At 50.3% G+C, this 13,790-nt stretch overlaps 1 protein-coding gene across 1 annotated transcript; it reads right to left on the bottom strand.

The window, feature by feature from the left end:
* Positions 1-1,445: 1,445 nt before the first annotated feature.
* On the bottom strand, positions 1,446-13,520 carry UAP1L1 (UDP-N-acetylglucosamine pyrophosphorylase 1 like 1; the record flags this gene model as incomplete). Its single annotated transcript, XM_009879042.1, has 10 exons — positions 1,446-1,492; positions 2,399-2,508; positions 4,756-4,826; positions 5,758-5,824; positions 6,570-6,755; positions 8,331-8,471; positions 9,271-9,464; positions 10,295-10,467; positions 11,536-11,711; positions 13,316-13,520. Coding segments are annotated over 10 exons (1,370 nt in total), but the record flags the coding sequence as incomplete, so codon positions are not given.
* Between the last annotated feature and the right edge of the window lie 270 nt (positions 13,521-13,790).

Below are 13,790 nucleotides of genomic sequence, written 5' to 3' on the forward strand. Positions count from 1 at the left end.
CGGGGGAGACCTTCCAGGGGCCTGACAGTGCATGGAGGGGCTGCAGGGAAGCTGGGGAGGGGCTGGTCACAAGGGGCTGTAGGGACAGGACGAGGGACAGTACCATAAAAGTACTGCAGAGTAGACTTAGCTTAGACATCAGGAGGAAGTTTTTCCACTCTGAGGGTGGGGGGACACTGGCCCAGGTTGCCCTGTGTGTCCCCTCCCTGGCAGTGCCCAGCAGCCTGAGCTGGCGGGAGGTGTCCCTGCCCATGGCCGGGGGTTGGACCAGATGGTCTTCAAGGTTCCTCCCAACACAAACCACTCTGTGACACAAGGGCATGGGGCAGATGGCATGGTCTCCTTCCAAGTGCCAGCAAAGCCACCGGTCATCTGTCATGGGCAGCTCTTTCGGGCAGATAGTTGCTGGTGTCCGGGGCTGAATTTCTCTCCCTCTTTCCCCTCGTTTTACCTTTAGATTCCCTGCAGCCCTTCCAGGCACTGTCAGGCTGCTCGAAGGTCTCCCCGGAGCCTTGTCCAGCCTCAACAGCCCCAACTCCCTCAGCCTGTCCTGCAGCAGAGCGGCTCCAGCCTCTGAGCATCCTCGTTGCCTCCCCCCCCCTCTGGACTTGTTTATGTTCTTTTTATGCTAGGGACTCAAGAGCTGCACACAGAACTGCAGGTGGGGTCTCACCAGAACAGAGAAGCAGAATTCCCACCCCAGATCTGCTGGCCAAACTAGGTTTGATGCAGCTCAGGACATGGTTGGCTTTTTGGGCTGCCACCGCACACTGCTGGCTCGTGTTGAGCATCTCACCAACCAACGTCCCCAAGTCCTTCTCTGCAAGGCTGCTCAGAATGAGAAGTAAGGAGAGGCTGGCAGTCCTCACTTTCCCTCTGTGTTGTGAGATTATAACAGGGACCAGTCACAGAGATATTGGCATGAAAGGAACAGAAATGGAAATGTGCACGTGGGAGGTCTTCAGGAAAAATAAATCAACGACAATTAGCAGAAAGAAGGGCCTGTGCACTCCCGTCAGGGGAGCTCGGGAGGGTGCAGCTCCCATCCAGCAGCGAGAACCACGCTCTGGTAGGTTACAGCACCAGTCACGCAACAGAAGACCCTGTGCCCCAACAAGAGGAGGATGCACAGACACCATTGCCCCTTCTGCCAGCAAAACCCCCAAACAACCGCTGACTCCCCAAGGACAGAGAAGAGCTGCCTAATGTCATTATCACCTGCCAGTGAGAACCCCAGAGGCACGTCTGACGGCTGACATCCCTCCGTACCACACACACAGAGTCCTGGCCAAACAACACAGGGCTGAGAGCAGACAGCTAAATTCTGTGAGGGGATGTCTGCGCGGGGTGAGAAGCAGTTGTGCAAATAAACCCTTCCATAAGATCTGACACTGAATCTTGGTACTCGGCAGGATCCACCCGGCCCACACAATTCCTTCCCTCACCTGCTTCTCCCAGTCCTTCGCCACTCTCTGCGCAAACAGCTTCTTCACTGAGGAGGAGGAAGAGGTGTGTTATCAGGGGGTGCAGAGAAATGGGGAAGAGCGCTGCTCGGCGATGCACAAATTCAGAGCCACAAGACCAGTTTTGTAATAACCATTACTTCTAGATCAGGCTTGTAGGCCAACAGGACACTGAATTCACGTTTGTCTGTGCTTAACCATGCAGTTAATATGCCTCATTTGAGCCTCTAAATTTGGAATCCACCTCACTAGATTTCCAGATACAAGATGAAAATTTGGTGATTTTCTGAGCATTTCATGACTTAAAAAAAAAAACGCCAAGCAAACAATCCTGGTAGATATGGAGAGTCGGCTTTAACAAGCGGGGGAACAATTCTACGGTTTAACAAGAAGCCTGAACCATGTGTTGATTTTTAGGACTTATTTTTCTATCACAGGAAATTACTTATTGATGTAGCAGCCTTCACATGGGCACCAGGAGACACACGTGGGCTGAAACAAGTAAGGAAGGAAGAATATCTACTTCTGACTTTTGCTGGGTTCAGCACCAAAACCCCAAAAAAGGACAATCTTGTCATTTGTGAAAAGATAACTTCCCCCTACTGTTTGTTCTATAAATAGAGCCCTGTTTAAAAAGCGCCTGTCAATGGCAAGCCAAGCAAAAGGTGCAAAAAAGATGTGCACAGCGAGCGCACATCACCTCACAACAGCTGCGAAAGCCTGACTCAGATCCAGATCACTCGAGTTTAATATAAAACAAAATAACTTTAAATAAAAGAAAAACACACACCACCCACAATTAAACTCCTTCCCCTCAGTAAACTGAGTTGAAAAGCTTGGGGGGAAAAAAAAACCACAACACACCAAGCCACCCGTATTGCAGGCAAGAGGAGTCTTCATTTTCTAATGAAAAAATACATCCCACAGTATCAAACCTTCCTTCAGGAACCACCCTGTGCTGAGCTCCACGTCCCCCTGCACATCGAAGCGTGAGCACTGCAGCCTCTGGCCGTGCCAGCAGTGCCACTGCCGCAGCGTCCCGCAGCTGTGGGGACAACACCCATGACGTGGAGGGACAAGGACAAGTGTATTTTCCTCACGGACAAGAAACACAAGACAGACACACAGAAATCACAGTAACATCTTTATTATAAAAACGCTTAAGTGTCCAAAAATTTCTGGAGTACTACAAGACCTCCCTTTGTTTCAGGTACTTCTTTAATTTCATAATGCATACTAGAATTATGTTGTTAGACAGAAAATGGATTATTTTTTTTCCTTAAGTTCTCTCAAAATTCTATGTTCCAGTTTAAAATGTAAGGAGTCATAGAAAAAGCCCAACAGACAAGGCAATCGGCATTCTAATTCCACTTCTCCTTGAAAACAACCTCTAAAAACCACGTCAGCAGCTCAGTGTACACATGAGTAAAGCGCATGGGAACTGAAGTTGCAAAACAGAAAGCATTTTAGAAAAAGAAATATCCTTTCTTTATAGCACAGTGCAATTTAAACCAAGCGTGTGGCTGACTTGACAAGTAATACTCACAAAGATACAACACAATTTGTGCTCAGATAAAAAGCTTGACTGACAGGAATGGAATGTTCCATAAAACGCTGTGCAAAAAAAAAAAATACAGAATTGAGTGTCAAAGACAAATGCTTGATTTACACATTTTTGTACAAAAAGGGAATGACTGGCTGCACGTGCCAAGTGAGGTAATCGGAACTGCCGTGAGCTGCTCTGCACGGGCAAAAGGCACACGCAGATACACTTCACACCGCAGAGCCCTGCCGCTGACATTTAGACGCTTTCTTTGGAAAACACGAGCCTACGTACAAACACTATTGACTCTCAAAGCCATTTTCATATTTGCCCAACATTCCGAATACAGCTCGGCATCGGGAATTACGGAAAGCCACTTAAGATTTATACCAGATTTACACCTAATAAAATGGCATCGTGCTATCCCTCAGTGGAAGCATCTTCCTCATCACCTTCCTTAACACCTGATTTAGGGGAAAAGGGGGAAGAGGACTGGGTGCTCCTCCAGCAAAGGCCACCCAGCAGCGCACCCGGAGCTGAAATGACTTTGGCGTGTCCAGGGCGGGCTCTGCAGGGGCAGGTGCCTGCCGGGCACGAACCTCCAGAGGCTGAACAGGAACTATCGTGTGTGGGTCCCGGCCAGCCTGAGACCCCTCAGCCAGGGCTGAGCTCACACACTACACATGTTCCAGCGATCAGCATCCTTAATTAGCTGATACTTATCTTCACAGTATGTTAGTGATGTATTTAACAGGAAGGCACCTAAAGAATTACTTCATAAGTGAGAGAGCGCGGCAAAACTACCTGGCCAGAAGCTGCAGAAGCAGAGGCTGGTGTTTTACCGCATACACTGGTTATGCTGGGATTAACTCTTTTTTTTTGTTTTAGTTAAAACATTCAATTCTACCATCAGGATTTGTACCTCTTATTACTTTTAGGCACTTTAAAAGAGTCCCCTTTTAGGGACAGGGTACATATTAAACAGAAAAATAAATGTTTGCTACAGCCAGGAAGGGGAAAGGGTTGTGAGAAAAATTCTCATAATCTTTAATTTTTTTAAAAAAGCAGATTACTACAGCTGTAAAGAGCAATCAGTCTAAGCTGCGGATTTACTTTGGTTTTCTTGGAATGGCACCAGCAAGCCTAGATACGCCAACCAGTCTGCTCTGCTTTGGAGTCCAGACCTGAAGCACAGCAGCTTCCTCCGTACGATCAGGCTAGAGGATGCAATTGCTGAACTTAATCTTCTAACCAGCACAGGATTAAGAAAAAAGACGGATCAAACTCATTCTTTGGCAGTAAACACAATTTAAAAACAAAAAGCCCCAACCCTGCTGGCACAAACAAGATACCTAACGAGGCACTGAAGAGATATAATCTTCTGGAGTGCAAAGCTGATTTATCTGGCCCTGACTGGCTCCTCTACACATTCATATGCACAGCAGATAAGAAATATAAAATCTGTTTGGTACCCAGAAGGAATTAATCTTCATTCACATCTAAGTGTACAAAACCGACCGAGGTAAAAGGCACAGCCTTCAGCGTCACCAAACAGAGCTGGAGAGCACGCACGCATGGGCAACCACAGCTGCTGCGAGGATTTGGCATCGATCTGGCACTGCAAAGCGATTTTTTTTTTGATAATGCACTTCCTAGATGGCATTTCAGTAATGTCAGTTCTTATAACGGATCTGACAGCGCTCTGATTTGAGGGGGAACGGCCTCCCTCCTCTTCAAGAATTTCCTAGCACTTCCACGCTGTTTTCATCGAGTACAAAGGGAGAAGGGAAGTCTTTGTTCTTCATGTACGCCTCCAGACCCTGAGAACGTGTGAAAACAGGACCGTTAGGTTGTAAATGCGTCAGGCTGGTTACCTGCGCTATGTTTAAGCCTACACGATGCCCTCAACGCAGGGCTGGCTACCCCAGGTTAAAAGGTCTCAGGAAGGACAGACAACAGCCACAGCTTCACCAGTGACAGCGATGGAAAGCGTTTCAGCCCCGAGCCTGGGCTGCACGAAGGGGAGGCGCCGATGAACCATAAAACAACAGATCTCAGAAATGAGCTTCCTGGGGAGGGCAGGCATGGGGAGGTGTGTCCTTAACTCACATTACACTAATCCTAGCAAAGAAAAGTCGACTTAAACCACCTTGCTTTCAATTTGCTCTCACAACACACCGATGGCGATGAGCTCACTGCCTGCACGCAGAACCCCAGCCAAGACGGAAAGTTTCACAAACACCCTGCCCCAGTGCCCACGTATCCTGCAATCCACTGTTTCTCACCCTGTCTGTCCAACACAGGGAAGCTCCTCTGCTCACTAATAGATGTAATTTCACAGTGGCAAACTTGAGAAATCTAAGATGTGGTTTCTCTAAAATCAGTGCACACATCGCACTTCTTTGGTGCTCGCTCACCGTGGGAGACAGGCACAAACGAGCACATAACCCGACGCAGCAGCCCCGTGGATTTGCTAATTTTAATATTCTGCGCTTTGCATTCAGAAGACCTCAAAGCGCTTGTGAGGCTTAATGAAACTGCAGCCTCATTGCAAATCTCAATTTTACAGATGGCTAAAACCGAGAATGAAGAAACTGCTGGAGAGAAAAAAAGAAACAGGGCCCAAGCCCCAGTTCCCTTATCTTACCATTTCCCAGCAAGGCCAGGCTGAAGAAATTCCCCGTGTTTGGAAGGAAATCAGGTGCCTACCTGCACACTCTTAAAAACACCTCCACAGATAGTTATTCTCACCTCTCCAAAGTAAGACACTAAGGGAGAAATCTCACACACAGCCGGAGGATCTTCAGTTCCTGAGAGACTAGAGAAGAGAGCACAGGATTAACTTCTTGCTATGCTTAAAAACCAGTGCATCTTCAAAAGATCATGAAGGATAGCCAGAAGGATAAGACAGTTGTTATATTCATGTGCATCAGACATCACTCAAATACAAAGTATGGAAAACATAAGGGAATTAGCAGGTCCCAAACATTTCTCATTGAAACAAGAACTTTGCTTTCACAGAGCTTCTTTTCAAGTAAAACGAGCAGCCGGCGCGTTATGAAACTATGGGCTGATGAAGTAATAGCCCCATGGAGTTAAAAGCAGCTTCCCGTTCAGTATCTGGACTGGTAACTGCTCTAACAGCTGATCCTCAATCCCACCTGAGAATCTTACTGAGCTTTATGCACTGGGGCCATATTCTGAAGAGCTGGCGAGGACTACAAATTACAATTCCTTGGGCTGGCTAAATCCAAATGACAGAAAAGGTTGCCCCTACTTAACGAGCAACTGCGGGAGTCTTCAACTCCCGACGCCAAGGGCAGGAATGTCTGCCGGCAATAAAGCCCGGAGCACTGTGCCTGGAGTGCAGTGCTCCCAGTCACTAACAGAGCAGGAGCTGGAACAGATGTTGCTCTGTGTGTTCAGGAAAGACCAGTCAAACCAAAATCTCGCCGAGCCACCCTGCGACCAAACTAACGGCTGGTTTTGTAGAGCACAGTACACGCCGCTGGCTAGCTGCACGTTGGTCAGCCACGAGCAGAGACGGTCACGGAGGTTCGTACCTGAGTTTCTCTGGTATCCTGCAACCGTTTTCATCCAGAAATCTGGCCCCAGCCTTGAGAGCCCAGCGGTAGTGCTGGGCCAGGAGCGCTTGCTGAGCAGTGGTAGGAGTGTCTTTGTCAGCTGTGTCTGCGTTTTTGAGGGGCGAAAACTCCTCTTCTCTCAAAACTTCAAATGCCACAAAATTCCTACCAGCAAAGGAGAGAAAGCAATGATAATGAGAAACTAAGCTAAGCATCAGCCCTGTGGGTGCAACAACAACTTGCATGAGGAAAGGCTCATACATATTTTCAGGAGCAGGGATGTAGGCAGCCTGGGGCTGCCAAGCTAAGGCAGGCCCACCTCCCATCTGAAAAGCAAAGAAGTTCCAGGGCTCCACAATGAAAAAATACAACCAGAAGCGTCGCCCCTTTGGGAACGTAACAGCAGCCTCACAACCCTCCAGAGCTGCGCGTAGCAGCTCCGCAGAGATCCCACAGAAACCTCTCCAGGCACTGGACACAAAAAGTCTCGGCCACGAGCAGGGCAGGATGGAGAGAGCGGTGATGCCCGAAGCCCGGACACAGCGCCGAGCTGGGCGGCTCCTGCTTCAGAGCCGCACCCCTCCTCCGAAAAGGGCCGCTCCGCTTGGGAGTGTGCGGGCAAGGATCAGCTGAGCACACCAGCTCCCAGGGAGGAATAAGCGATACGGGAGGATTCACAGTTGAGCGTTAAGTACAGCTGTTCACCAGAAACGGGAATGCAAATTACAAAACCCCACAGCAGCATCTGCGTGTTTCTGCATTTCACGTGCGAAGAGCAGCTGCCCAGCTGTTTTGCAGTATTATTAAAAAAGCACAAGGAACCGCTGCGTGCAAGTGAGTCCTTTCAAAGCTCAGCACTCGGCGCTGTTTCCATCACACCGGTTTTGCCTTTGGTGTGATACTTCTTTACTGACCGCATCTCCAGAAATGGAGACCAGTTCAAGCCTTAAGCTCTCTATCCTAAAGCAAATCCTCTAAAAAGAAAAAAAAAAAACCACTAACCCCAAACAAAATTAATTCAGTTCGCCTAAGGTCTCTTTTTATTTAAGCCTAAAACAGAATCTTTACTGCTGAACTCGAGACCTCAGAAAATAGGTTTGGCAAGAACGCTTCTGCTAAACTACTCAGTTATTAAAATCCCACATTCTCCAAACACAAAGTACCCCTGCCTGCGCTAACATAGCGCTCTCAGCTATGTTTCAGAGCTTGGCAAGTCAACACTGACAGTAACCACAGCAACAGTAACTTGGCCCCACAGCGCTTAAGCAACCTGTTCTCCCAGCACAAAGGGTGTGAGCTGAGCCCTGGCACTGCACGCACCAAAACCAGAACCAGAGCTGCAGTTGCCATAGGAGCCACAATCCTGAAAGATCTGATTTTTGCAAGTCTGAATGCTCCGACATCGGCTTGGATTAAACATTGGCTTTGCGCTCCCTTTATTTTTTTTCCTTTCTGTCTGTCTTTCTTTCACAGGGCTGCTGGAGGCCGGGCCAGCCAACACACCCTCAGTGGAACTGAACAGTTGTGGGAGCACAGGGAGAGCAAGCCCGGCCGCTGCCGAGTGTCCTCTCGGAGCCTGTGGAGTTACTGTTGTGTAGGAACCTGGTGTAGATCCAACAGCCTTTCTAACGAGCCACCCACAGAACACGTGCTCCCTGGCACAGCCCGTTACAACCTACAGTCATTCAAATAAACATTGAGAAAGGGAGGAAAAAAAATAAAATCATGTCTACCACTAACTTAGAGAACTGGAACACATCAAACACAAACTTCTCCAGCTTTATCCCGTTCGGTTTTAGCGGTTTTACCAGATTTCCCTCCTCGTCAATGTAGGGCACCTTCTTTATGGCTACGTGATGCCTCAACTGCGGCTCATATTTCCTGCAAAAGGAGAAGAAAAGTTCATTTCACTGATGCCCACTTTGAAAAAAGCAGAATGCTTCTGGGAAGCAGATGACTTGTTACTACTCTGGGTCATCTCTCAACTGCCGTGGGTGTTGCTCTCTCCAAAGCGACCCAAGTCACATCCAGGAAACCCTTCACCGAGCAGAGCAGCCCAGCCAGCGACACTCCCTGTGCCGCTGCGACATGACAGAGAAACAAGAGGAGAGGGAGAACCCAGCATCAAGCTGAAATTGCAGGCAGAGGTAAAAAAAGAAACCTAAATTGTTATCTGACCAGGGTGACAACGGAGCAGAGCAGATCCCTCACAGGAGTGGATCACGCTTTTCAGGGAGGCTGCACACCTGCTCGCTGGACCCCAGCAGTGCGTCCCCACCTCCCGACACTGAGGTGCAGAGTCCTCCTCCAGCTTCACCCTCTGCCCCCGGGGACGGCACATGTGACCTTCCCACTGAAAACCCTCGGTGTGGGGCTGCAGCCCTGACCACCAGCCCTTGCAGCCCTCGTGGCTGCTCATCCTTGCAGGCCCAGGAAAGCCACGTGCTCCTGTATCTCCGTCGATTTAGCTACAGCAAAGCACGGGACCTCTCCATTGGGGAGGGCCTGAAGAGCACGCTAGGGCTGTTAGGAAGGGGACACAACTGGATTAGAGGAGAGAGAGGGCGAACAGCAGAGCAGGAGATACCTATAACTGAAATTAAAGAGTGGGAAATGAAACCCCCGCTCTTGGAGGCACTTCTGGGCTGCACAGCCACCCGACAGGTCTGCTGGAACTTACTGGGCCACCATCTCCAGGAACTCAACCGTGAAGAAATGGTTGCAGATATTGCCAGCGCTGTACAGGAGCCCCCCCTCGGGGCTTTGCTGCTGCGCAGTCTCCAGGCTGATCTCACTGTACTCCACCACCTGGTAGACCCCATCCACAGAGCACACCACCCCGACGGGCTCCGTGGGGTACGCCTTCTCCACCACCTGCAGCCACAGGACAGAGGGCTGTGACAAGGAGCAGAAAACCCCTCCACTCGTCCAACTCCCACACACAAACAACCCTCCAGGGCTGCTGCGCGCTCACCTTCCCGCACCTGGGGAGCCCGGGCAGGGCAGTGCTGGCTGTGCAGAGTAGCCCCCAGGCACATTTTGCCCAACAACAGCGCATAAAACCCAGAACTCGACCGCTTCATTGCACGGCTGCTCAGAAGACAAACCAGCGAAAACAAATTGGCACAGTGTGGGGCTCTTACCAAGGACTGGGACCTGGCACCAAATGAAAAATGTTTGCAGCTACCAGCCTTCAGCTCCCTGTTTGCACGAGCAGTGTTAATGATCAAAGCAATATAAATTTCTCCTCAAGCATCTGCTGCTTTAGGGGGACAAACCCAGTCTGGTTTGGCTTTCTCTGTCTTCCAAAGTGGGGCACAAGGAATGCCACCATTGCAACTTAAAGGTGTATTTATAAACCACAACCCAGTCCAATACAGCTTCTAGGTAGCCCAAGGGCCTTTGTAGAAAGGGTAGAGCATAAAGGGAAGCAATTCCAGCCCACACTTTCCCACCCAGTTACGGTCCCCGCTCTAACGGAAGTTTATTTTCCACAGTACTCTGGGAAGAGTGGAGGAGGGCATCCACAGGCAGGGACTCTGAATGCAACACAGGCAGCTCCTCCAAACCCTCCTGGCTCGAGCTGCAGCTGGACAGAGCTCTGAACACCCCGGTTATCTAAGCTCACCCTCACCAGCAGCTTCCCAGCAGGATCAGACCTTAAATCGCCGTGAGGACACGGCCCAGCCTTAGCGTCGCCTCACCTTTGCACCGCAATCTGCCCCTCTGGAAACACAGAAGCCGATGAAGACCGGATCTGCCATTTTCACGAGGATGTTGTCCACACAGTACACGTGGACATACTGGATTCCGCGCTGCTTCATGTCATCCAAGATCTTATTATCCACCAAAGCTCGGTATAAGCCACCATTGCCATCTCCAACGCGAGAGAAAAGAGAAAGTCCTGGTTAATTAGTGACTTTGGCGGGGGGGTTGTGGTTAACAGGTCAAAAGCTGGGAGTCTGAGCAAACTTTAACAGAAGAGCAACAGACGCTTTCTAGCCAAGCGTCAGTGCCAGCAGATTGCATTTCCAGCTCTGCCACACAGCTCAAGCCCGTTCCCCTGCACCTTCACCCAGAGTGGGGCAGCGGGGACCAGCCTCACAGAGAAACATTGTGAGACTTTAGGAAGCCTTGTATGATCCTCAGAGGGAAAACACCGAAGGGCAAACCATTATGCAGAGGGTGGGGAAAGCCTGCTACATTTTTTTCTCTTCTGGTGCAGAGCAAAAGAATATTTAAAACTCAGCCTGGAGAACAAGACTAAAATAAATCTTACTCTGTTTATCTTCCCCCCCCAACTTCCCGATGCCTTTCTAAAAGCTGCAGTTGCACAAAAGGCACCTGCAGGCTTGTTCATCACAGATCACCCTTTCACGGTTCCTCCCCCAACACCCCTGTCAGCTCAAGAAAACCACTTCACAGCCACAAAACCACATCACTGCAGCATGACCTCTGCCAGGCTGCCTCCACCAAGCCTCTCACCACGTCCAGGTTAAGAGGAGAACTTTACTAGTTGAGGCATTGCCACCATTTTGGAAAGAGTTCATCTTCTTGCTATTTTTTACCAATTTCCAGCTATCAGCCCTGAACAGGAGCCCAGCTCCCAACAGCTTCACCCCTGGGAGGCAGCACCCCAGGGACCTCATGCACATTGCCGACGCGCGTCGTTCCCAACTTGTAGCTGCGCTGCTCGTAACCCTGCCAGCACCCCCAGGCTTTGAAAAAATCCTTGTGCTGTGGGCAAATCTCCAGCAAGAACTAAAGAGAGATTGCTACACCCTTGATCATCAGCCTGAAACGTTTAACAGCCCTCCCACGCAGATCAGAAGCATTAACACTGACCTCCAAGGGCTGCTCCGCGTGTCAAGGCTGGCTGATGGCCAGGGGCAATTATCAATATATATTACATCACTGGGCCACGTAAGAGCGAACAGCCGGGTACCTGGAGCCATAGCAATCTTCCCCTTCTCCTCCAGGATGGCTTTCCCATCAAAGGTGACTGCAGGCAGCATCCTCTGTTCAAACATGACCACGTTGGATCTATCCAGGTTGAAGTAGTCGTGTTCTACAAAGAACTGCTCTGTCGGCCCCAGCGTGAACTCGCTTGTCATGATGTACCTGGGTAGGAATGGGTGCTGGGCAATGAGCCAGGAAAACACAAGCGGAAGACAAAACTACAAACGGAACACAAAAAGGTGGAAACCCCAGCATGTTAAATGAGAGACACTACAGTATCCTGTGGTGTGCAGCCGAGCAGGAGAGCTCTCCTCCAGAACTCACCCCACAGCAAGGCTGCACAGGGTCCTGGGCATGATCCCACCCATCACCTTAGCCCCAGCCAGGGCAGAAGAGCCTATCCCTAAATGTGAATGACATCTGGATATCTGGGTGAGCTGGGAAGCAAGGTACAGGACAGCACAACAGCCTCGTTCGCCCTAGATTCAAACTGACATGAAATGTCTAAAGAAGCATCGCCAGCACGTGGTGCTGAGAACGAGCTGCGAATCCCCAGCAGCCCAGTCTGCCAGCGCCTCTTCTGTGCCAAGGCAAACAGCAGCATTTTCAAATGTCAGCTTCTCTATTTCCTCCTCTCCTTCCAGCTCCACATTGCTGCTGCCTCTCCCTCCACTAAAAAACCATGGCCAAAAACCATCTTAACCGCCTACCCTTCGAGTGCTTCTCCAACTACTACTGGCACAGGTACACAGGCTCCTGCCAGCACGCCAGGGGAATCAATCCCTCGCACAGGAGAGCCTGGACCTCACACACCCCCCAATTTACATCCCTGCAGCGCAGCACAGCCTGGCCGCTGGTGTAGTGTCGCGGCCAACCGCCTCCTCAGCCTGTGGAGGGGAACTATAAGCAGTATCAGCAGATGTTGCACCCTGCGAGTAACCCACCTGGCTTCCAGCAGCACCAGAGATGGTGCCTTTGCAACGCAGGTCATGCATGGCTTCAGAAAGGAAACACAGCATGGGCTCAAATCACCTTCAGTTTCCAACTTGTAAAACAATGTGCCACCCTGAAGACCTCAGGCACCTGCTCTTTTACTCTTCCCAAACCCTGGCTCAGCCCAGACAGATTTCATAAAGGTATCTCTCCGTGGTCTAATGAAGAACACTTAGCAGAAAACATTCCCAGAAGCACACTGCAGCACCTTCCTCTCTCTCTCACCTACCACATCCCACAGGGAATTCATATTTTTCCCTTCACACAGAGCTAGTCTCTTCTGAAGCCTTTTAAAAGCTAGAGGTGGCCAGGAGACAGCAGGAGGTGGTCTGAAAGCAGAGCACGACAAGCATTTATCACAGTGAGAAGAGTTTTTTTGCTGTGGCAGAAATTGCGGGCAAGGGGATGTGGAGGCTCCTGGAAGGTGAGCTCTAAGCAATGCTTCCCTCCATGCAGGAACCTGAGAAAGCACGGCACAAACGCGTGGTATCTCTTGCAAAGCTTCTGTTTCAAGGCTCTGAAAACGGCTGGTGTCAGGGACTGTGCTTGAACAGGCAGCACGGAACAGCCGTTGGGGCAGTGGGCAGTGATTCAAGAGCACTGCTCAGTCCCTACAGTTCGCAGACACGGACCTGCCACTGCCCATCCCCACGCACCCTCCTTCAGCTGCTGGCATCACAAATCCTGCCGACAACAGGCTCTCCCCTCTACGGCACCCAGTGAAGCGCTTCTAGAAGACAACGTAGGCAAGACTGTGGCTCCAGGTCACCTACCAGGGGATGGTACACTTGCAGTGGTGTCTCTGGCCAGCAAGCTGCTCCACTTTGCGGATTCTTTCTGCTTGGATCTGATACAAGGTCTTGCCACTGGGCAGCCCCACGTTGTACATGCCCTTGGGATAGCTCACTCCCAGGCGAGTTCCTTGTCCTCCAGCCAGGAGCAGCACCGCCACCTTATTCTGTGAGATCTGATGCAAGCCTGAACAGGAAAAAAGAATCCCAAGAGAACATAAGAATCACAAAAGCAATCAGCACCCCAGGCTCTTGTCCTTTCCGCAGAACTTGGGCAACAGCCAGAAGCTGCCAGCTCAGTGCCCACCACTGGCAGGTCAGAGAGAAATAGGATGCTGCAGGCAACACAAAAAAAATCATTTCACCTCTTTCATGCAGCTGTTTGCTCACGTAAAGCAGTGGATGGTGTAACGACAGGGGACAGCCACGAGTGGCAGCTCAGGAGGTTCAAACTGGG

This window comes from Apaloderma vittatum, unplaced genomic scaffold, assembly GCF_000703405.1.
Source record: "Apaloderma vittatum isolate BGI_N311 unplaced genomic scaffold, ASM70340v1 scaffold33020, whole genome shotgun sequence".
NCBI classification, from domain to species: domain Eukaryota; kingdom Metazoa; phylum Chordata; class Aves; order Trogoniformes; family Trogonidae; genus Apaloderma; species Apaloderma vittatum.